At 41.9% G+C, this 23,421-nt stretch overlaps 1 protein-coding gene across 1 annotated transcript in view; it reads left to right on the top strand.

The window, feature by feature from the left end:
- Positions 1-23,421, top strand: part of fat3b (FAT atypical cadherin 3b) — a 59,179-nt gene that overhangs the window by 8,247 nt on the left and 27,511 nt on the right. The window contains exons 5-26 of the mRNA XM_031872572.1: positions 2,692-2,810; positions 4,337-4,535; positions 9,945-10,006; positions 11,036-11,350; positions 12,604-12,814; positions 14,436-14,507; positions 15,721-15,857; positions 16,458-16,733; positions 16,914-17,124; positions 17,233-17,447; positions 17,646-17,804; positions 17,940-18,061; positions 18,206-18,388; positions 18,514-18,628; positions 18,743-19,024; positions 19,469-19,819; positions 19,896-20,069; positions 20,196-20,726; positions 21,534-21,898; positions 22,148-22,301; positions 22,796-22,903; positions 23,035-23,218. Coding sequence (XP_031728432.1) covers positions 2,692-2,810; positions 4,337-4,535; positions 9,945-10,006; positions 11,036-11,350; positions 12,604-12,814; positions 14,436-14,507; positions 15,721-15,857; positions 16,458-16,733; positions 16,914-17,124; positions 17,233-17,447; positions 17,646-17,804; positions 17,940-18,061; positions 18,206-18,388; positions 18,514-18,628; positions 18,743-19,024; positions 19,469-19,819; positions 19,896-20,069; positions 20,196-20,726; positions 21,534-21,898; positions 22,148-22,301; positions 22,796-22,903; positions 23,035-23,218 — 4,545 coding nt within the window. The remainder of the gene's footprint in view (positions 1-2,691; positions 2,811-4,336; positions 4,536-9,944; positions 10,007-11,035; positions 11,351-12,603; positions 12,815-14,435; positions 14,508-15,720; positions 15,858-16,457; positions 16,734-16,913; positions 17,125-17,232; positions 17,448-17,645; positions 17,805-17,939; positions 18,062-18,205; positions 18,389-18,513; positions 18,629-18,742; positions 19,025-19,468; positions 19,820-19,895; positions 20,070-20,195; positions 20,727-21,533; positions 21,899-22,147; positions 22,302-22,795; positions 22,904-23,034; positions 23,219-23,421) is intronic.

The following is a 23,421-nucleotide window of genomic DNA, read 5'->3' as shown; positions in this document are numbered from 1 at the left end:
CTGGTCCTTTTTGGTATCAGATGAGATGATCAGAAGTTATCCCTCATCAAATGTTCCTTTTCATCTTGTAGCTTCTAGAAGTCAGTGTTGTCAGGAGTGGACAGAGTAGCACCGCGCGGTCCTGCCACCATGCATTTAGCTGCCATGTTGAGTGGCTCAGAACCGCTCTGACTGCTTGTCAATCTGTGGCTCTTAGTGCCTGAACTAAGTGAAGATAGGGTGAGACAGACAGCGAGAGTGAGTAAAAGGGACAGAGAGAATCAGATATTGTGTGATAAATCCATTTTGTTAGGCCTGTCTTGACATGTGCATTCCCCCCCTTCTGTAGTTGGCTCTATGATGCATCTTCTGTAGCCCATGACACCCTCATTGTCTATCTTTTTTTTTATTTTGGACTGTTAATGAATTTCCTACGCTTGACACTTAAGATGACTCATCCCTATATGGGTGGAAAGGGAAGTAGCCTACAGGGGCTATCTGTCAGAAAAGAAGCAGGATCTTCTCTGGCTTAAATCCTGAGCACTCCTGTACTTTGAACACAAATTTGTATTCTTGTCATTGGTTAAGGGTAAAGCAAGCCCTGCAATTTCTCATTGGGCGGCTGTCAGAAGCCACTGCTCCTCTATTAGTGGGTTTGCAAGCGCCAGGATTTGTCACAGCCAGGATAAAGCAGTCTTTCAGTTACAGGCAAGCACACTTTTAAAAGGCAATCCATCTTGCATTTGTTAAAAATGTACAGGCTGTACTTTTGATGGCTTCTTTTCTGCCACACACAGAGCTATTGAGTTGTGCCTCAAGATGCAGAGAAATACTAATTTTCTCATCAAACTTGCGATTGATTATTTTATACGGTGGCATTCATTAGGCTCCCAAACCGGTTCCTCAAGAACGAAGAAGTTAATGGGACACAACACGTGGATGTAAACCCCCAGCGTGCTGTTAACTGCTAGATTCGAAAATGTGCCATGACCCATCAATTTCTTTTCACCCTTTGAAGTGTGTTACTTATGGTAAAAATGGATGCTGTCAAGTCGGATTTATATTGAATTCACTGAACAGCGCCTGTCGGTCTTGAAGTTCAAAGAGCTTTTGAATGAGCCAGCTCTGTTTTCCTCGCCTCTTTCGGTCGAGTTATCCGACAGAGATGAGATGTGGTTTGAAAAGGACATGGTCAAGGACGACAGAGCAAAGATGTGTTTTAACAAACACTTTTACTATGCATTGTGCATGCTCTGGGGCCGCTGCTTCGTCACAAACAGTATATGCACACTTTCTGGTAATAAGATAACACCTTTGCTCTGCGGCAGAGGAGGCTACAAGAAGATAGAAAAAAGGCCACACAGTCACACCTTTAGTCACTGATTTGTGTGCTTGTGTGAAGTAACCTCGGCATGTAGGACTGAAATGATTGTAAGAATACTAATCAAATGTTTTAATTATCTATTTAGAGATGATCACTGACATTCTCAAGGTCTCTGGTTAGATGATTTTCTCTGAACAACATATTTTTATGATTGTTCAGACGATATCTTTTTTAACAGGGTGACCGAGGTTTGGTTTGGAAACAAGCAGTGCCACTCCAACCAACACCAAATACTACTCCTTCTACCACTACTTCTAAAACGTATTCTAATGGTAATACTATACTAACACATTGTAAGTCTTTGTATGTAAGACTCATAAACTCTCTAACATCATCATGTTCTTGAATGAATAGAAGTGAAATAGAAGCGTGGAGGTTTTGGTTAGCATACACGAGCCAAAGTAAATATACAGTCTCTCACATGTCCTGTCTCAGCTCTGCCTAGCATCTTGTTGGGGCTAATTGCTTGTGAACTGAACACAGACTCTGCGAGCATTGACAAACGCATGCAGCACGTCTCATGCTGGCTTTTAAAAGTTTGTGTGCACTGAGCAGAAATGCATCAACTGCTCCCTTTGCCCTTATGATGGGTTCAGTCTATTTATTCTGAGCTGACGTGTTATTTTCTGTCAATATAAATGATGCAATTAGATAAATATGGCTGTTTTTTTGATCTTAACTTAAGATTCCCTTGTTTAAATAAACCACACGTGACACTCACAACCTTGCATCACTGGGCATCAGCGCTCTTGACAATGTATACAAATGACACGAGTGAACCCTAAAACCTAGAGTGTGAGTATGTGTGTCATTTTTTAGTGTTAGCATGGACAGTCCTGCATGACTTATTTTACAAAAAAAATAGAGTCACCCATGTGTCATCCGCTGTGAGTGTTCTCTTTGTCCCTCAAGAGGTCACCAAAGCTGTCAGCTACTCGTCTCCCTAAGGCCACTAAACACACGCCGGTCAATATGCGTGAGTGTCTGCGAGTGTGTCTGTATTGGTGTAGAGTAGTTCAGGGTACGTTTAGCACTAAGCAAATTGCAGCTGCGAGCAGTTTGGTCAGCTGTGATTAGCTGGAGAGAAGCTGAAACATTGAAGGTGACTACAACGGCGCCGCTAATGCCTGTGAATGTCACTGAAGACAGGACACAAAGTTTTCTCTAAATTTCTGTCTTTGCCTCCGTAAAGTAAGTATTCAAAAACTTTCCCCATGAGATCTTTTAGGGATGTATTCTGTGGATGACACCCACACTGTCCTCATGAATAAACCTAATAGATATGTATTCTCAAGCCCAAATAACAACTGCATTAATCTTTCTCACAGGGGTGATCTACACTGCCGGTATCCTGGACTGTGAGACAAAAGACTCCTACTGGCTTACAGTGTATGCCACAGACAGAGGGGTTACAACCCTGTCAGCATCTATTGAAGTCTTCATTCAGGTACCCACATTCTGCTGCCAATACCCATCTTGTACTGCGCATACATAAGAGGATATATACAGAGGAAATGACCTTTGTTTCGTTTTTTTCGGAGAGGGAGAAAGCATAAATTTGAAGTGCCCAAACAAGTACTTCACATTGGTGTTGTTTTTAGGAAAAACAGTGGAACCATAATCAATTACAAAAAACCCAACTTCAATCTTTATATATTTAAAAACAGTTCTTTTTTTTAATGAATGGCAGGACGTTTGTTCCAAATTAAAAACAGTTAATCAACATTGAATTGCGAATTGACGCTTGCACACCAAGTCACACCAGTTTGTACGACAGCTTCTCATCCATCTCACCGATAACTCATAACGTTCTAAAGTCTACAGAGGAGAAATGTTTCATATTCAAAAATATAGTTTGGGTGGACCACCATATCCAGCCACCCGAAAGATTCAGTCTTATGTTCTATCGGCTTTTACTCTCTATTCATTGTATACTGTATACACACCATATTTTATACATCCAGCACTCCAGATGTTATGCAGTTTTCAAACATACAAGTCATCTAGCATCTTTCCACCCTAAAGTTATGCCCGTGACTGTCTGAAAGGGTGCTGTTAACAAATTAGCTTCTTTGTTTGTATCCGGCATTGTTAAAGTCTTACAGCCTGCAAACGCATAACTGAAGGCTAGTTTTTAAGCTTTCACTGCATATCATTGTTGAGTGTTGGGTCCAAAGGAACAGTATGAAGCTAAACAACAATCAGAGTGCCTCTCTCTAAAATGCTAATGGGGCTCAGTGCAGTGGATAACTACAGCAATGCTCAGTCTGTGAGAAAGAGATACACACTGGAGGGAAGTCTCTGCTTCAGCTTCTATTTTATTTGGCACTAAGTAATCCACTGTCTAAACACTCATATACACACATCACTGCTCACCCTTTGGGGAAGAGTTCAGCTGTGTATGAACCCCCCCTCCTGCATTTTCTGGCTTCTGGATATTCAGGTGTGCGCTGTGATCGGGCGCTTTACTCCGTGCCTGTTCATCACAGACAGAAATAGGGAGATTAATCAGGCACAGGTGCTCCTCATTCACTGGCTGAAAAATCTTGGCGCTCTGTACCTCGCAGCAAACACTCAATCAACTCTCTGTTTGCCATAAATATTCGAGATCTATGCTGTAGTAAGGGGAATTAATTTTCTGTACATTTTAACAGTGACATCCATGACATTTTCTGGTAAATACATTTCCATTTTGTGATTGATGACGGATCAACCCGGCCCAAGTCCATGCTGCATTTCCCGAGTTGTTGATTAACAAAGATACCAAATGCATGCTGATTTAGGAGGTTGTGTTTTATCAACACATCCATTGTCAATTCAGATCCAACTCAGATAACGAAAGACAGCTAAAGTAGAAACAAATGACACAGCTTTTTCCTGTTCTTTACTCAATCCCTTCCTTCTCTCCCTCTCTCCACTTTGTCTCTCTCTCTTCCTCTATTTTTTCCTCCTGCCTCTCTCTCTCTCTCTCAGGTTGAAGATGTCAATGATAATGCTCCTCTCACCTCGGATCCTATCTACCATCCAATCATTATGGAGAACTCTCCGAAGGATGTGTCAGTCATCCGTATCCAAGCGCAGGACCCTGACCTCACTGCCACCCCCAGTCGTCTGAGTTATCGCATCACAGCTGGCAACCCGCAGAATTTCTTCTCCATCCACCCCAAAACAGGTGAGACTAACAGACAGACACACAATTTTTAATAAATGTCTTGGTAAGATAATTGACAGTATAATGTGCGAGACTAATGACATAATTAGTAATGTAGCCGTATAAAAAAAAAACTAATTACACCAGTCTTTTGTGTTTGTATGTTTACATGCGTCTGAAATTATGAGATTTTCTTTCATCACGCATCTCCTACTCCACAGTCATCCAATAAAAGGCTTTAGTTCCCACACAACAAATTAAAAAGACTTTTGTACCCACACAGTCAAACATCTAGGACACTGATGAGCCGCCCGCCCAGGCAATCTTTACTACGCTCTGAACTCAATATTGCTTCCAGTCTTAATGTAGTTATAGTAAGCCAGCTGTGGGTATGTGGGTATGTGAAGGAGTTTACATAAGTTAAAGCAATCTTTCCCATTACTTTTGTTCTCTTAAGGAGGAACAAATAGTATTATTTCAATGCATTATGTGATATATAGTAACACGAATAAAAACAGGCTTTTCACAGAAAGTTTTAATGAAGTTAGAAAGGGATACCCAAAGTTGGTAAAAGGTTTCACGAGTATAATCTTGGATTTGGAATTAGATTTTCATTAAAAACATACTGCCAACCACCATATGGGTTCACCATAAGCCCTTTATCGTGGGATCAAGACTCTTAAACAGTCTGAGCTTGTGAAATGATGCTCAGACAGCCTGAGGCTGTATATTACCTCTTTTGAGCTTGTGGGAAAATACTGCATCAGAAATTAAAGTCTGTGAGTGTGAAAAAAAACGTGTGGAGAAAGCTACATTTTGCACCCTGTTCCTGTTCCTGTCCTGAGCAATTTAATTTTAATGTGCAAATGCAAAAAAGACGATTTAGAACTGCAGCTTGTTTTATTTATTTATTTATTTATTTTACCTTTATTTAACCGGATGAGACAATTGAGAACCAGTTCTCATTTACAATGAAGACCTGGCCAAAAAGGCAGCAACAGGAGGCAAGTCGTTACAAACAAATGAAAAAGAATTTGTAATGAGTTATTGAAGGAGGGTAGTTGAATGAGGGTGTGGAGGTTTTGGCTTCTTTTGCAACTCATTCCAGTTGCTTTGAGCAGCAAACTGGAACGAGAAACGGCCGAAGGAGGTGCAGACCTTTGGAACGACCACGTTGATGAAGCTGCTAGAGCGTAAATTGCGGTTACTGTTGGAGATAATGAGTAGAGAGCGGAGATATTTTTATTTTTTTTTACCAATGATAGATTTATAGATGCACTGATACCAGTGGATTAATCAGCGGGTATGGAGTGAGGGCCGGTTGACTAAAGAGTACAGGCTGCAGTGATGAGTGTTGAAAGGAGCACCGGTGACGAAGTGGACAGCGGTGTGGTTGATGGCATCTAGTTTATTCAGAAGATTGTTGGAGGCGGACTTGTAGATTACGTCACCATAGTCTAAGATGGGAAGGACTGTCATTTTAACCAGGGTGTGATTTGCAGAGTGGGTAAAGGAGGCTTTGTTACGGTACAGAAAACCAATTTATGATCCGACTTCAGAAAGCAGTGAGTTGAAGTGCATGTTAAAGGTGAGCGAACTGTCTCGCCAGATACCCAAGTACTTATAGGAATCCACAAATTGGAGTTCTGATCCATCCAGGTAGATTTCGAGAAGGCAGGCAGTTTGTGGTAAGTGTCGACTTGTGAACTGAATATAATCCCACAACATTATGCCTGAACATCATTTCAAAACACTTGTAGACCCTGTAACAAAGACAGGAACCCTGTCAGGGCCTGCTTTGATCCTATACTTTTCACAGTCTTTGTACACTATCAAAAGATTAAAAAACGTTTGTTTGTTTTTCAAGTAACTCTGATTTATTAACATTATATCTGTAGAGAATACAAATATTGTGTTTCAATGTGTTTGGCTGCCAAGTTTGAAGTCTAGGGAGGTCCCAATGCATTCTCAGTACAAGCTTTGCTTGAAGCTTCCATTAAAGAATTATTGAAGAGGTGAAATGTTTTATTCAAAAATCTCGAGAAAACAAAAATTGTGAAGCCTTTGCTGTCTCTGACCTAGATTAAGTGTCAGAGTGTTTCGGTAAACAACAAAAGGCATATATCAGCTGTTACAGGGACCTGTATTCTCACTCAAAGAAATGTCAATTTAATGATCATGATCAAAAAACGATGGCCTATAACTTGTCAAGTTATCAAGCTAATGGTAGAAGGTGTGATGCTGCTCTGTGGTGTTTCCATTTCTCTTCTTCTAGTCCTCTTTGAATATGCTTTTATGCATTACAGCATCATGAATATATAACAGTCAACCAGAGTGAAAATGCTAATATTGACCCCAACAGAGATATACTGTTTCTCACACACTCATCAACATGTAAACTGTAGCCAACACACAGACACACTTACTCTTGACCCTTCATAATCTTCGAGAGTAGAATATGATTCATGTCATATATCTCGTAGCTGTGTTAATGAGTTACTGTCCCTGTGCTGGTCCGTGCATCAGATGTGACATTGTCATTAATTGTCACGGATGCAAAATCACACCGAGTTGATTTGTTCTTCAGCAGATTACACGTACTGTTTAAACATCCAACTGCTCTGGATGAATCGTGTGTGTGTGTGTGTGTGTGGCAAATTAAACAACTGATTAATTGGTTACAGCAGTGTGCTAGAGACAGCAGCTCCATTGCAGTGAGTCAATGAGAATGAGGCACCATGCAGTATGAAACTCACATGAGAGTGTGTATCCACATGTGTTCGTGTCTCTGTGTGAACCCCACACCCGACCCAACAGCTGCATAAAGGTAATTTGTGTGTGTGTTGTGTTTTTGTGCCACAGGGGAGGGTGTTTAGCCATCTGAGCCCTGCTGTCTGTCTCTGTCAATGACACACAGTATTTTGCGATCTGTTACTCACTCATTTCATACAAGGGAACTCATATAGATGATTCTGTTGTTCACACTGTGACAGTTCAACTTTCACTGCAATTCTGAGCATGAGGTGTGTAATATGAGGTTATGCTATTGGTTTGTTTCCATCAGCTTATTGAAGCCCAATAAATAACCTTTGACAATTGTCAATGTTTTTTTTCTTTTGTGTAGATATAATATTCTGCAGTTTAAAGGCACAACCAGTAATTTGAATACATCATCTTCACAATAACGTGCATGACAATTTCAGTCTATTAGTTTGTTAATTAGACATGGCTGAGCGAAAGATGCATTCAATTGGAATCACACCTCACTGTTTACCCAGTCAAAAAGTTTCCATGCACCACATTGATTTCATTGGATAGATGAATAAACAAAACCCCGCTGATTGATTTGCTTTCATGAAGTGGCTGTCAGCAGCACTATGAACTGAGCTGCTGCAAAACTCTTCAAGTTTCAAATTGTTTTTCAAAACTAGCTTCGCCGTGGCTTAAAGTAATACATTTTTCAAGTTCACTCTGGAACTGTCAAACTGATGGATTTTGAGGTACTGCAACAATTCCCAAAATGAATTGAAGTCAAACTTTAAATGAGTGTAAAGTGTGTAAATGTGCTGTGACAGCTTCCTGAGCTGTCTGTTTGTCTCCTGGTGTGCGAGTGAAGCCTACCTCCTTTGGGGGGTGAAAACAGAACAGATAAGTGTTGACACAGGGTGTTGGAAGAAGGAGTGCTTCTTTTAAAAGCATGCATGTTTGCAGAGATATGTCGTGATGTCATGATGACCATGGTGGTGTGTCTGTATGACCTTTTCTGCGATCTACTGTTAGATTGTATTGGTTATGTTGTACCAGGATATTAACAAATCAAATGTACATGTTTGAGTCTAAATCCTTGATCAGCAATGAACAAAAGTATGAATTTTGAAATCGCAAGTTCCTATTTTTATTGATGCTCCAGTTACAAAATGTATGACAGCTATTCCCCTTTCATGGTGAAGAAGTAGGCTATAAATTGATGTTACTGACAGTATTTTTTGTGAACGGATCCTTATTTGCTACTGAAAGTATTCTATAGGAAGGAGGAGTCTAACGAATTGAAATAGTCCATTGGACCATTACATACATTTTGTGTGTGCAAAGGTGTGGGTGGGTATTTTTAAATTCTTTTTACTCACATCCAATTAAAACGGAGCGTTGTCCAACTGCAGATGTGCTGCACGCTGTAGATCATTGATTTTTTTTCAGAGTTGTTACTCGCTCCGTGTTCTGCTGAACAAGCCCCACCTCCCCCCTCCACTCTTGCGCCTACAGCTTGTGACCGCTGATTTCTAATTTGCTTAATTGAAGTTAGCCTGCATAGCAAGCTCAAGGTGACACTGTGACTTGTGCAAGCACAAAAATGTGCGAGTGTGTGCAACATGGTTTTAGTCTATCCACTGACTGCACAGATATTTCAAGCAACCAAAATAATCCCACTATTGCGACGCTTCATTACACTGAAACGATCACATTATCGCCATTCAAGCACATTCAGTGTAATCGTTCCACATAAAATCCACACAGAAATAAATTCTGAATATATATGACTGTATGTGGTTATTTTTGCATGCACCCATGTGTGTGTCAAGATGCCTTTATTTGCACATGCATGTCGTACTGTACATTAAAATAACAATGCTATAACAAAAATAACAGTATTTCAGCTTGTAAGAGTGTTTTTTCTTCTTCTGTGTATTGTTATTTATTGATTGTTAGGATAAAATAGATCCAGGTTGTGCCCAATTCACTGTGTTTGGATGCTCTCGTGAGATGTTGAATTGTTCCGAGGATTGTGATCAACAAAATTCATTTATTCTGAAAAACAAAAGTCAGTACAATATTGTAAAACTGTCATATAGTGGGGCTGAATCTGTTTATGGATCAATGCCCGCATTTTGTTATATGTGTGTGTGTGTGTGTACTGTTATTGTAACTGTACACTGACAGTGAGCTAGAAAATAAACGAAAAAAATAAGAAAACAAAACAACCCGAAAGATGTCAGAGGAGAAATGTCTGCCGTTGTCTGTGATCTGCAATGCAGCCTGCTAGCGTTTGTCAAACCGTTTCACCGTCATCGGAATAATCTGGTTCGATCAAAGCTGTTATCAATAGCCTCGCTCCTTTCCCTCTGTCCTGGTGGCATGCTGACCCTATACAGTGTCATATGAACATGTGCCGAATGCTGTGGTCTCTGCCAGGGCTGCAGGCTATTGCTTTTTATGTGTGTATGAGTGCACATTGACACACACTCATTCTTAAGTAGAGGACTTTTTAATTAGAATATAGGGTTCGTAAACTTCTGAAGAGATATGATGAATCTTTTATGAAACTTGTATTCACTCGAAATGATGAAGAGACGCCATTTGTAAGCTTGTATTGTATTTTCTATCATCCATCTGTGTTCGTATAATCTAAAGTTGCTCTTTTACGATTTTTAGGGCTGATCAAGACAACTGCGAGGAAACTGGACAGAGAACAACAGGCCGAGCACTTCTTAGAGGTACAGAACAACCTGAACAGTGTGCATTGGTTCATAGTATTGTTATTTATCTGGGCCTGCCACCTGCCACAGCCCACTATTAACAGAGAGTGGGTGGAGGACAACCCTGGCAGGCCCTGAAGGCTCCATACACTGTGATAAATGGCTCTAGTTTTGGGCCCCAGTTTTAGGAATTTCTAAATGTAATCATTCATCATCGGTTATCTTCTCTACTCAGGACGGGAATAAGGAGGAGAGGAGTTGGTCTGCCTGACATTTTATAAGCGCAGACACTGGGCATACAGATAGCTCTGTGATTACCATTTCTGTTGCTGCTGCTGCTCTGCATGCAGATGAACCTGATAATCAGAGATATTCGACTTCAGAGGCACGAGGAAACTTCCACTAACCCCAGACTTACAATTTAGTAAATGCTGTTGAATCTACAAGAACTTTCCCCTTCTGCAAAATGGAATGAAATAACCCTCAGCTGACCCACAGTATTGTAGCTGGTGTTTTGTTTCTGTATTGCCAATTGACTTGTCTGGACTCAATAACTTTTTGTGCTGCTTTGTTCAGCTCCAGTATGTAATAAGAACCCAGTGTATGAAAACTTACTACAAAATGAAAACAGCGAAAGATGCAGAAGGACGCTTGCATCTAACAGCCTGATATACTTCACACCTAAAAAGAGTTGGAAATTGGGGGCACAGAAGTCTTTGTTGTTACATCGTCCTGTCCTGTGATTTCAATAGGCTTGCCAGTCTATGCTGCCTGTTTGTAATTAATTGTCTAGTGAGCAGTCAGGCTGGCAGAAATGGTGTTCACCTTGATTTGAGCAAATTGATCAGTGATCAGGCCTCTGCCTCCAGGGGATCAATAATACAAAGCGATTTCCCATGAGCTCAGCCACACAGCGGGAGCCAAGATTAAAAATGTTAATAAATGTACGCTAATCCTGCATATATGACAAAACATGTTCGAGAGACAATGATGCATCTCTATGACTAATATATATTTTTTGGTATCTGTGATCGTACATGTCCTCAGGTAACAGTTATAGACGGCCCGGTCACCACCCGCCAGTCTACCGTGTGGGTCATAGTTCACATTGAGGACGAAAACGACAACCCGCCCACCTTCCCGGAGGTCACCTACCGCATCAGCTTGATTGAACGAGACCGCAACAAACGTGGCGAACAGGTGTACCGTGTCTTCGCTTATGACCGTGACCTCGGAGCCAATGGCAACATCACCTACAGCATTGTTGATGGTAATGCCGATGACAAGTTCAGTATCGACCCCAGGACTGCCATGGTGTCATCAAAGAAGATGGTGACAGCGGGAAGCTCTGATATCCTCACTGTGAGTTTTATACACCAGGTTTTGTTTTTTAGAATTGATCTTTATTTAAGTGCTCTTTGGTCTAAAGTAGGCCAGTGACATATTTCAGCGAAAACACAGCACTCATAGCAGACAATAAATCTATAGTTTGAATTACAGACTGCCTATTGTCTAACTAGTGATAAGACCCCGTTCAGACACAATACTCCTCTCTTTCCACTTCCTGAGTGCCGCTGTTCCAATTTCTGTTTCCTGTCTTGCTACAACTAAATTCATAGTCACTTGGGGCTCCATTAGGTTATATTGCTCAGCTGTCGTGCAGTTGGTAGAATCAATCACAGTCACACTGTTCATTTTTCATCGGGCACAAGTCCAGGTATTTGAGCTTGTTGTTGTTTTTTGCTATTTTACATGGCCAATGAATGTAGGTGGAGCGGCACAGCTGAAGTTGTGTTTATTCACATCAGGTGACACAGAGGGTTTATGCCTCTCCTCTCCTCCAACACAAGCACAAATTACAGTTTTTGTAGCTTTATCTCTGTACCCAATTATTCATTCTAACAATGTATTCTTCAAGCTCCATCCCCTTTTATGTGCTGCAGACACCAGATTTTATTATGCATCTGGCGGCTCACTGATGAGTCGGCCATGCCCATGTGACCTTTGAGCTTGTGCCCAGTTTCAGTGGAAAAGAGCTCATGTGTGTCATAAGAGTGTCATAGACAACAAACACACCAATTTTCTCTCTTTCAACTGTTGTTTCTTCATTTTTGGGATAACAAATAATAGTTTAATTAATGTATTTGGCTCACAGGCTCTGGTCTTAAAATGAGCACCACTTATAACAGCATACTTTACAATTACCTCTCCTATATGTTTCTCCAAAGAGGTAGATGATATATTGTGGTTAATGCTTTTCCCATCTAATGTGAGAAAGGCAGAGCGAGCTATTTTAAGTCAGGAAAGGACAGCCATCCCATTACACTGTAATTGCTGGAATCAATTTTGAGGTTAGAAAAAATATTATTTATGGATGGGAGGTTGCCGCTGAGGTGTAGGTGTAAGTAAATGTAGTTGCCGTGACTGAAGATAAGCATAGTGCTCATATGTATACAGTTCTGACAATCTGTGGCCATAATTGTAATACCTGCTTGATGTTTGCTCGCCCTGAATACATGCATACTAACATAACACCAAATCCAGTGTAGTGGGAAATGAATGTCATGAATCATTGGCTGAATGTCTGGTTTCTCAGTATTGTTTCCGTCTCTCAGATAAAAGCGGAGGACAGCGGTGATCCCCCATTATGGTCTACTGTCAAACTTCATGTAGAGTGGATTCGCAAACCTGTCCCCTCGCCTGTAGCCCTGCTATTCACCCAGAGGTACTACAATTTCTCTGTTTCGGAGACAGCTGCTGTAGCTCAGCCGGTGGGAGTAGTCGCTGTCAGCCAGTCAAGCGCACCTGTCTGGTTCAATATCATCGGTGAGTAAATGAATGTGTGATACTAAACTAATAGACCAGAGCATAATCCATAATTTTCTTGTGCTGTCACGTTCATTCAAATGCATTTATTCAGGATTTCTAGCCACACGATCAAAAGGAACTAAATGATTCCTTTCATGTATTATATTGAAATTGATTTTGATTTATATATTAAAAGAGGACATTTGGTTTTCCTCAGATTTTTGACCACTTGTGACTGAGTGCAAGAGATAGTCAGTTTACCTCAAATTGAGGTATCAAAGGATGAGGGATGAATAAAGTAGTTGGAACAGAATTGATATATCATCTGCATGGTGGAGTATCATGATAATGCTTTTGAGAGAGGCTTTTTGGGTCAGACCTCACCTGGATGAGCCAGAACAAACACACTGGAGGCGATGCATTTCACACCATGCAGTGTAAGCAATTGCAAAAGTTACATTTCTTGATTCAAACTGCAGGCTTCCTCACAGACCACCATAACAGCTTTGCTGTAACTTGGACATATTTCACTTTAAATGTATCTCGCTGCTGGAGAGGTAGATAGATAGGTAGATATATATATATACTTTATTCATCCCCAGGGGGACATTTGTATTCTTACAGCAGCAAGGATATACTTCTGCAAACGAAGTAACAGAGTGAATCAACATATTAAGTATTAGAAAATGCACAATATGTACACTAAAATAACAGAGTAGAACATATTAAATATAAGAAGATAAAATAACAAAAATTCACAGTATATACAATGAAATAGAATAGTTTTAAATTAACTAGGTAAAAAACATTAGTGCAAAAATCAACCAACAGCAAACAACAACAGTGTAGCGATGTGTAGTTATGTGAAGGATGATCTGGCCAGAGGTGATTTGTTATAAAGTGCGATAGCAGTGGGCAGGAATGTTCTCCTGTATCTGTCCTGTATCCTGCACTGCTCACAATCCAAATTAGCCTGTTAAAATCAAAAGGCTTATGACACAATCCGTAGATAATTCATTGTACAAAGGCAAACGTGAATTTTCTTTATAAAACTATAGAAAATGTAAAAATAAAAAGGATGACTTCTGCTGCTGCTCGAGCTCTGGTGGCAACGATGAATCTTCTCCGGAGCGTACCGGTTCTATGCCTGTCTGCTGCTTTAAAACTGGTGAGCTCTATCTTGCCCCTTAATTCAAATCTTTGAAAGGGTATGAATAGCTCACTATTGATTGCTGCAAACCAAATTATCTTAATAGAGACCCAGGTCCCTTACTTGGATGGGAATATGAAGGTGAGTTGATCATTAGTCGATCATTCTTTTGCAGTCCAAAGATACAGAAAACGGGGTGAAAATGTGGTGTTTTGTTCCTGCTCCACTCTTACTGTTGATATCAGAGGAATAGTTGTGCAGGAAAATCTCATTAAAAAATAAAAGCATGATGATCATCTTTTTCTCTCAAACTTCAAGAACCGGACTTGAATATCATCCCTGATTGAATTGCATTATCCCAGGTTGAGTTTGCAGAGTGCTGTATATACTGTAGATGATGCAGACCTTTGATCACAAGAATATCCTTGACTCTCTAAATATTCATAATGTCTCTTTTCTTTCCTTCTCCCTCTCTCTTTTACCGTTAAGGCGGACGGCTCGCCAGAGAAACGTTCTACATTCCTCAGAACGCCTGTGGAAGAAACTGCTCACTTGACACAGGTCTGGTCAAAGCTAATTTTGCCACATGCCATCCTCCAATGACCCCAGGTCTGGAGAAATTCAGACACAATCAGAGAGACTTCTTTGAATGGAAATGTCTTTGAAATAATACCAGAGTATGTTGGGATATTAATGCCCTTGACCACTTATGTTTCAATATAAGTCCGCCTGATGCTCTTTCTGTAGTTACAGACAAACCAAACATTTTGTTACAATAAGGGAAGTACTCTCTGTCACAGATGTTTTTGCAATAGTTGTTTCACTTCTCAAAGGGGCTCAGTATGTACAGTATGTATTATGTGGGTTGTCCTTCATGTGTGTCATAGCGTTTACATGGGCTCTTGTGCTGGTAGAATGTGATACAAACAATACAGGGACCCATTAAAAAAAAACGCTCACTTATCTGCTGATAGCAATTAAGGCTGCTATCTTAAAATCAGATGAAAAGAAAGTTGTAATTTGTCGACTCCTACTACATAATTTCTTCTGCATACATATACTGTATAATCACCACCTGTTCAGATTTTGTATTGCTGTTTGTAAAATATGCATAAAAGACCCCCTAGAGGCACCTTTTACATACAGGAAATAAACTGTATACTTATCTATATTTAGAGACTACAGACTCTGATTTCAGTTTTTCTTAATGCTGTGAGATCATAGTGTAAAATTGACCAACCTCACACCCTACAAAAAAAGCCAATCCCTTTGGTTTGGTGCGACGTAACACGCATCAGTGCTTCTGTGAAAAATGCCCAATCAGTATTCATATGCTGAGGAGAGCTCAAGCTCCCAGATATCTCGGGAGAGAAGCTGGAATGAGACGAAGGATGGTGCTGAATACCTAACACATATCAATCCTCTCCCTCACTATAATCAAACATTAAGCCTCTAAACTGTACACTCACCGCCCGTGGAAAAGACCCGGCTGCAGGTTTTTGATCCCCGAGATGGGTTGTGTTTTGGACTGATAAGACAGATGTTTGTGTGGCTGTTAACAGCTTTCTGACTGCCAAGTGGGTTCGGCGCTACATTGCATTGCTTTTCAGTTCATTTTATTTCACGGACCCTCCAGCTCCAGACGCAGGCACCTGGCCAAAACAATTACACAGTAATAACTTAGAGCATCTGAGTTTAGCACGCAACGTGAATACTGAATGACTGAAACTCTGTGTGTGTGTGTGTGTGTGTATGTGATTGTGTGTGATTCCAGGGAGCTTTGACATGCAGTTTGACCTTCAAGTGGGGGTGGGAACTCTAGTTGTGGCCAAGCCCCTGGATGCAGAGGTGCAATCTGTGTTCAACATGACTGTACAGGTGACGGATGGGACCAACTTTGCCACAGCACAGGTACGCACACTTGTGATTTGTAATGCATTGGCACTGCTTCTTACACACTCCAGACCCACATCACATTAAATTATTGTCACCCCCTTCCTGGGGGAGCTTTTTTTCTGTCAGCTTTCGTCCTTCCTACGCTTGCACTCCCTTTTTTTCTCAAATTATCTCTCGCTGACTATGAAATTAGCTTGTTGTTGCTCTCTCTTTGACATTTCCTGTGCTCCTGCTGTCTTGGCTGGCATACTAGGTCTGGCTTGTAAAGGAAATCCTTGATATCAGTGGATTAATGGGATTAGCCTGCGCACATAAAGGATAAGTGTTTGTGTGCGTAAAGAAATGCAGCACAATTACATCCCTCTGGGGAAAAACTTTGTCCAGCTTGAAAAAAATAGTATTACCATTGCTTTGACTCAAGAGATTTAGTGTAAATAATACTGGTATCTCCGCCTTGCAAATAAAAAATTCAAGGGGTAACACTACCCTTCGACTGTGTCAGATATTATCAGACACCAAAGGAAGCTCTACACCAGTGTTTGTATCTATTGTCCCGAGCACACTTCTACTCTGTACCTACCTCAATGACTCTCCCTTTGTCACTTTGTCACTCAGGTGTTCATCCGAATACTGGACAGCAACGACAACCCTCCGGTCTTCTCACAGCCAGCCTATGATGTCAGTGTCTCAGAGGACGCACCGCTCGACATGGAGCTACTGCGGGTTAGAGCGTCAGACATGGACGAGCGTGCCCGTTTGAGCTTCTCCATCTATGGCAGTGTAGACCCAGTCAGTATGAGACTGTTCAGGGTCAATCCTGGTACGGGGGCTGTCTACACTGCAGACAGTTTGGACTACGAGGCCAGAACACAGCACATCCTCACTATTATGGTGAGGAAGAAAAATGTGCTTCTGTGTGTGCCTGGTTGGCTGTTGCGATAAATCTGTATGTGTTACAGTATGTGTGATTCTCGTCTTGGCTACTGTGCCTGCCTTACTTCACTTTGGCTGATTTCTTTCATTTATGTTCTCCTACAACACCATCCGTATTCATCTCTCATTTCACTCTAGGTCAAGGATCAGGAGTTTCCATTTAACCGTGACCTGGCTCGTATCCTGGTGGCGGTGGAGGACTCCAATGATAACATCCCCTACTTCACCAGCACCGTATATGACGCTGTGGCCTATGAGTCATCTCCCATAGGCACTTCTGTATTACAAGTGACAGCCTTAGACAAAGACAATGGGATTAACGGGCAACTCACTTATACTATGGAAGCAGGTGGGGATTGGATTTTTAATGCTTTGTCGGAGGAAAACAAATTGGGATTTAAATTAGTTTTTTCGTATTTACTAATAATGTTGTCTGTAACCTTTCCGCTACTTTCAGGGAACACCGGTGGTGTGTTTGGAATTGATAATGCCACAGGCCTAATCTTCATTGCCAGGGATCTGGACATCACCTCTGTGGGATTTTACACCCTCACTGTGCGTGTCACAGACAGTGGATTTCCTCCGTTAATGGCCACCGCTTCAGCCCGCATCTCCTTGATACTCTCCGACTTCTCCCAACCCAAATTCTCTCAGAATGAGTATCAGGCTGAGGTAAAGAGAGAGATGGCTGACTTAAAGGATGGGTGCAATGGGGGAGAGGTGTGGGAAGGGAGAGATAGATGATATATAGGAAGTCTAGGAGGGACCGATGGTAAATCTCTGGCGAGTTATGTGCACAATGTCAGCGATGATATTTACCGACTGTCTAAAGTACCTAAAATGTTATAACTGATGTCTTTGCATTTACAGATAATGGAGAACAGCACTATTGGAACACATGTGACCACTGTTAGCGCCCTCAGTCGTTCAGCACTCATATACGATATCAGCATGGGCAACGAGGAGCACTGCTTCTTCATCAACCATCATACTGGTGTAATCAGCACACGTAGACTTCTTGACTTTGAGGTTTGCTAATGCACGTGTTTCAACTAGAAAGTGTATAAAAGCATACTGTTTGCCAAAGTTCAGTGTTGACAGAGAGAGTGACACGGAGAATTTTAAGATAGCACTTTTATTCTCTGCATAATTTTATTTTGGCAGCAAACAACGTCCTACTTTCTGGTGGTGCATGCCCTGAGCATGGCTGGAGTGGAGGCCAGCACCACTGTCATCGTCCAGGTGGGGGATGTCAATGATAACCTACCCGTCTTCCAACAAATCAGGTATAATTGGTTGTCAAAAGAGATGAGTTTTTGCATTGACATTCTCCTCTGCTGTTTGCTAAGCTGTGTTGAGGCCTGACATGTAATTTTCTGGAGTGATTTAAGTATAGCTTTTACAGCAGTGTCCTCTTTTTATCTGAACAGTTATGTGGGCGCAATCAGTGAGGCTGCTCCAGTCAACAGCGTGGTCGTGGGAGAGGATGGTAACCCTCTGGTCATTCAGGCGACCGACAGAGACCGCAATCACAACGCCCTGTTAGTGTTCCAGATTGTAGACGAGACCGCTCGTATGTTTTTTAGCGTGGACTCTGGGACTGGATCAATTCGGTAGGTGACGTATAAAAACCAGACCAATTGCAACACTTTTGAGGATGTCTGATTCACCTGCTTACAAATTGATACATCTCATACTTTCGGATCTTCTTCTTATTTGAACGTTTCTTAAATTTTAGAACAATTGCCAATCTGGACTATGAGACCTTCTCAGAGTTCCTCTTCCAGGTTCATGTTAGAGACAGCGGTCAGCCTCCGCAGAGTGCTGACAGCCCAGCAGAGGTTGTTATAAAGGTAAGTAACTGGTATATGAATCAGCTTTCACTGCTTCATGAACCATTCTTGACTCACTTTGATTCTTGTATTCCATTTGTGGACATTATTTTCACTCTGGGTACGATGTCCCAGGTGATCAACATCAATGACTCGCCTCCAAAGATGTCGCAGGATACTTACGAGACAGTACTCCTCCTTCCAACCTACGTGGGTGTCGAGATCCTTACGGTGGAGGCTCTTGACCCCGATATGACCTCTGACCTCACCATGAACCCTGACAAGGCTATGACCTCGACGCTAGTTTACTCTCTGGTGGACAGCAATGTGGAGTACTTCTCTGTGGAGCGCTACACCGGAGTTGTGACTGTCATCAATCAAAACCTCAGCAAAGATCGTTACCGCTTTAATGTGAAGGTAAGTGATTGGCTGCAGGTGTTCAGTGGGCATGACGCATAAATATAATTTGCATGTGTCCTGTCAAGCTTAGATAAACAGCATGCAGTGGGCTTTGCTTGGCTTACATAATAATGTTTTCCACAGGGAGGTCGGAGCACTGGGTCAGATGCAGAATTGTGTTCTGAGTTCATAGGTTTTCAGTGTCTTGATGTAGAATACAGTTAGTTGACGCAGGGTTTTGTGCCCAGGCAGATAAGTTATCTCCAGGTTTCCATGCCTCAGGGTTGTTTTCTCATTTTTGCTGAGAAAGGAAAGGACAATGCATGCAAAGTCTTATTGAATACACATGAAAACCCCAGCATTACCAGTAAGCTGTCAAATAAATGCAAATAATGCTTTCCCACTAAGTGCTGAGGTCCCAACAAAGCACTCTTACCCTTCTGTATTTGTTTGTTTTAAAAGGTATGGGACGGACGTTTCTCCAGCATGGCCACAGTCACAGTGCTTGTCCGAGAAGCTATAGACAGCGGCCTTCTCTTCACCTTCCCGGTCTACTCTGCCTCCATCCCAGAGAACATACCCGATGTCACTTTAGTGACTGTTGTCAACACAGTCGGCCACCGCCTCAACGAACCACTGAAGTACACTCTGCTGAACCCCAGCGGACGCTTCACCATCCGGCCGACCTGTGGGGTGGTGCTCACCACTGGTGTGCCTTTTGACCGCGAGGATAAGGAGAGTTACGAGTTGGTGGTGGAGGTCAGCAGAGAAGATGAGGTACTGAGAGTGGCGAGAGTGACTGTGCGAGTTCAGGTGGGTGTCTCTTTTTTTTTTACTTTCTTTGCACTGACCCCTTTGGATTTTCCTAAAATAATCGTTCTTTCTCCAGGTGGAGGATGTAAACGACAATGCTCCAGAGTTTGTGAACCTCCCCTACTACGCTGCAGTGCAGGTGGAAGCAGAGCCAGCGTCAGCTATTTTCAGGGTGTCAGCCATTGATCAAGACTACGGTCTGAATGGAGAAGTGACATACAGCCTGAAGGACGAGCAGAGAAACTTTCTGGTAGCTTGACACTGCTATTAAATGTCTTCTAACTCTTAAATGATGGACTATCCATTTCAAATTCCATGGATTCGTACATTGTTGTGCTCTTCATGTTACAAACATGTATTTATGTATTTCATGCAGGTGAACCCTGTGACAGGAGAGCTGACCTTAAAGAGGGCCTTTGAGGCAGACTTATCCAACGCAGAGTACAAGGTGGTCCTCGTGGCCACTGATCGTGGCTTCCCCCCTCTGTCCAGTGAGGTGGAGCTGCCTGTTACTGTAGTAAATAAAGCCATGCCGGTGTTTGACAAGCCCTTCTATGGTGTCACTGTCAGAGAGGATGTGGCCGTCTCCACCTCTGTCTTGTGTATCAATGCCACCAGTCCTGAAGGCCAGAGTGTCATCTTCACCATCACAGATGGAGACCCTTCCCTCCAATTTGACATTGGCTTTGACACAGGAATCATCAGTGTGATCTACCTGTTAGACTATGAGACCACGCAGTACTACCGGTTAACGGTGAAGGCTACAGATACTCTGTCTGGAGCAAGGTCTGAGGTCGACATGGACATCGTCGTGCTGGATGTGAATGATAACCCACCACTGTTTCAGAACACCTCATACTCCGCTGTGCTCACTGAGAACTCCATGATCGGAACGGCCGTGTTACAGGTGTGTGTGCGTCTTGTGTTTTTTGAGTGAGTCCACTGTGTACTCTTACTAAATGATTGTTTACACTGAAGACTCACTTCAACAGTCTTGCAGCAGCACATGAATATTAGATGCCAAATCATTTACTTATGAAAAGATAGTGTGATATTTCCCTTGAAATTTCCCACTGGAAGCTCTTGGCCTTTCGCGAATAATAGACCAGCGCTGTTGTTGAGGAAAATGTTTGCACAAGATGATTTTAAATTATTGAGTTAATTGGATTCTGAAGCAATTTTGTTATGGTTTGAGGTAGAGACATCAAACTAGGTTACTGGCCTTATTTGACCATATTGTTGAAATTTAGCAACAATCAGGAAGGCAATCTAAGAATATTGGATGAAATGAATGTTTATCATTCCTTAAAATACACACGCATGTGCTCAGTGGTATTGCAATATTGGTCACCACATAGGTAATGCATTGTAAATGCATGGTTCCGGCTTCTGGCCTAGTAGCACTGAGGGACTTAACATTTAAATAAATTAACTTTTTGTTCAAACAACGGATCAAACCAACTTACCCCCTCTACCTCACATGAATAACACACTTACACAAGTATTGTACTTCAACAAAATGATCATGCCGGGTACCGGACAATGTTTTTCTGTAGATTCAGATGCAGTATCTCAGCAAAACACAGAACTTTATTTCCTTTTTTTCATTTGGTCTCAGTGTGGGTAGCTATAGAGAATGTCAGGGTGAACACATCAGACCATATTCTGAATAATGCATGAGGGAGTGCAAAATTTGATGTTACTCTCCCTGTAGGTGTTTGCACAGGACCAAGATTCAGAGAAGAACGCCCTGGTGAGTTACCAGATTCTATCTGACATCTACAACAGCACCAACTACTTCCACATTGACAGTAACAACGGATTGGTATTCACGGCACGCCTACTGGACTATGAGCTCATCCAACGCTACGACTTCATTGTCAGAGCAACGGACAGTGGAGACCCTGCCCTGAGTAGCGATGTTAGTGTCACTGTGACTGTTTCTGACACAAACGACAACCCACCTAATTTCAGCCAAGCGCTGTACGAGGCCTTTGTCAGCGAGCTGGCTCCCAGAGGGCACTTTGTGACTTGTGTTCAAGCGTCGGATGCCGACACCTGTGATGCTCACAGGCTGAGGTAAAAGAAGCTTTATAAAGTAGTGGTTGTGTTCTCTGTAAATTGATGACTAAACCTTTCAGTTCATTATGTTTAGAAAAGCTTATTTCCTTATAGGGAATCTTGTTTTTGTGTTTCACGCCATGTTCTATTTGCCTTTTTCTCAAGCACAGGCAACAAAAGGGGATATGTTCTGTTTCCAGCAGCCTCTGAGCGAAATATTATAGTACACTCTAAATGCCATTGTACTCTTTTTTGATTTGCTTTCAGATACAGTATTCTCTCTGGGAATGAGAAAATGACTTTTATGATGGAGCCAGATACAGGGGTGCTCAGTCTGTCTAACAAGAGGAGACAAGGCATGAAACTGTCGTATCAACTCAATGTGTCTGTGTCAGATGGAGTCTTCACCAACACTGCTCAGGTGAGGCAACTTACGATTTAGTTCTATCAACAGATTTGCTCTTTTTTTAAACCTTTGCGGTGTTTATACGTAGCAAAGCCGAGTAACCTTTTACAGCAACCCATCACTTCAAATTTATCACAAACACTCCCAGCTGTCCAGTACGGCTGTTTACCACTGGCTGCTGAGCAGCTCTGCAGTTGGAGGTTAATGTGTGTTCATGTCAAATGTGATTTACTGTGAGAATGAGCTGCCAACTGGAAAAAATCTGTCTCGTAGTGGTAATTACAAGTGGGCTCTGGTATCCTACATCTCTGGTAGTCTACATCAGATGTCGTCGCAATGACATGACACCCCATTCTTTTTCTGACATGATGTGAACACATTGTACCTCCAAAGTGACAAACCGTTTGACAAATCAGCCATCGATGATTTTTGTGATGGCATCAACAAAATGTCAGCAGACATGGGGATGATGATGGGATGTGGATTATAATGATGATGGTGATCCCCAGGTGAGTGTACGTGTCCTGGGAGCCAACCTGTACAGCCCAGTGTTCAGCCAGAGGTTCTACCTGGCTGAAGTCCAGGAAAATGCCCCTCCAGGGTCAAAGGTCATTCAGGTAAGTTATCCGTCTTACTACTCATTTAGTATTGTTTCCACCAGGACTTTTAATAGGAAACTCCCTACATGGATGATGTTGTAGAACCTTGCAATGACCATTCTGACCTTATTTTCTGTACGGACCTCTAGGTTCGTGCAACAGATGAAGACTCCGGACTGTTTGGCCAGATCACCTACTCCTTCATCAATGACCTGGGGAAAACTCAGTTCACCATTGACGCAGATGGAGTCATATCCACCGCTCAGAAATTAGACAGAGAAAATCCTCTTAACAAGGACATGGTGCTGACCATTATGGCCCTGGATGGTGGAGGTATTATTTTTGACACTGACTAGCCTGTACAGCTGATTCCCTGATAAAAGCAATCTTCACATCAGCCAATATAAGACAACACACAAATACACAAGGGTCCTACCTCTAAACCTGGCAGGCCAAAGCTAACATTAATGCATGAGTGGTCACTGTTCTTGCACTGTAGGTGTCGCCTGTAAGATGATAGCTTTTGTATAATAAGA

The sequence above is a fragment of the Anarrhichthys ocellatus genome, unplaced genomic scaffold (assembly GCF_004355925.1).
Source record: "Anarrhichthys ocellatus isolate YVR2014 unplaced genomic scaffold, GSC_Weel_1.0 scaffold65, whole genome shotgun sequence".
In the NCBI taxonomy this organism is placed as follows: Eukaryota; Metazoa; Chordata; class Actinopteri; order Perciformes; family Anarhichadidae; genus Anarrhichthys; species Anarrhichthys ocellatus.
This window is presented reverse-complemented; position numbering and strand designations above follow the sequence as displayed.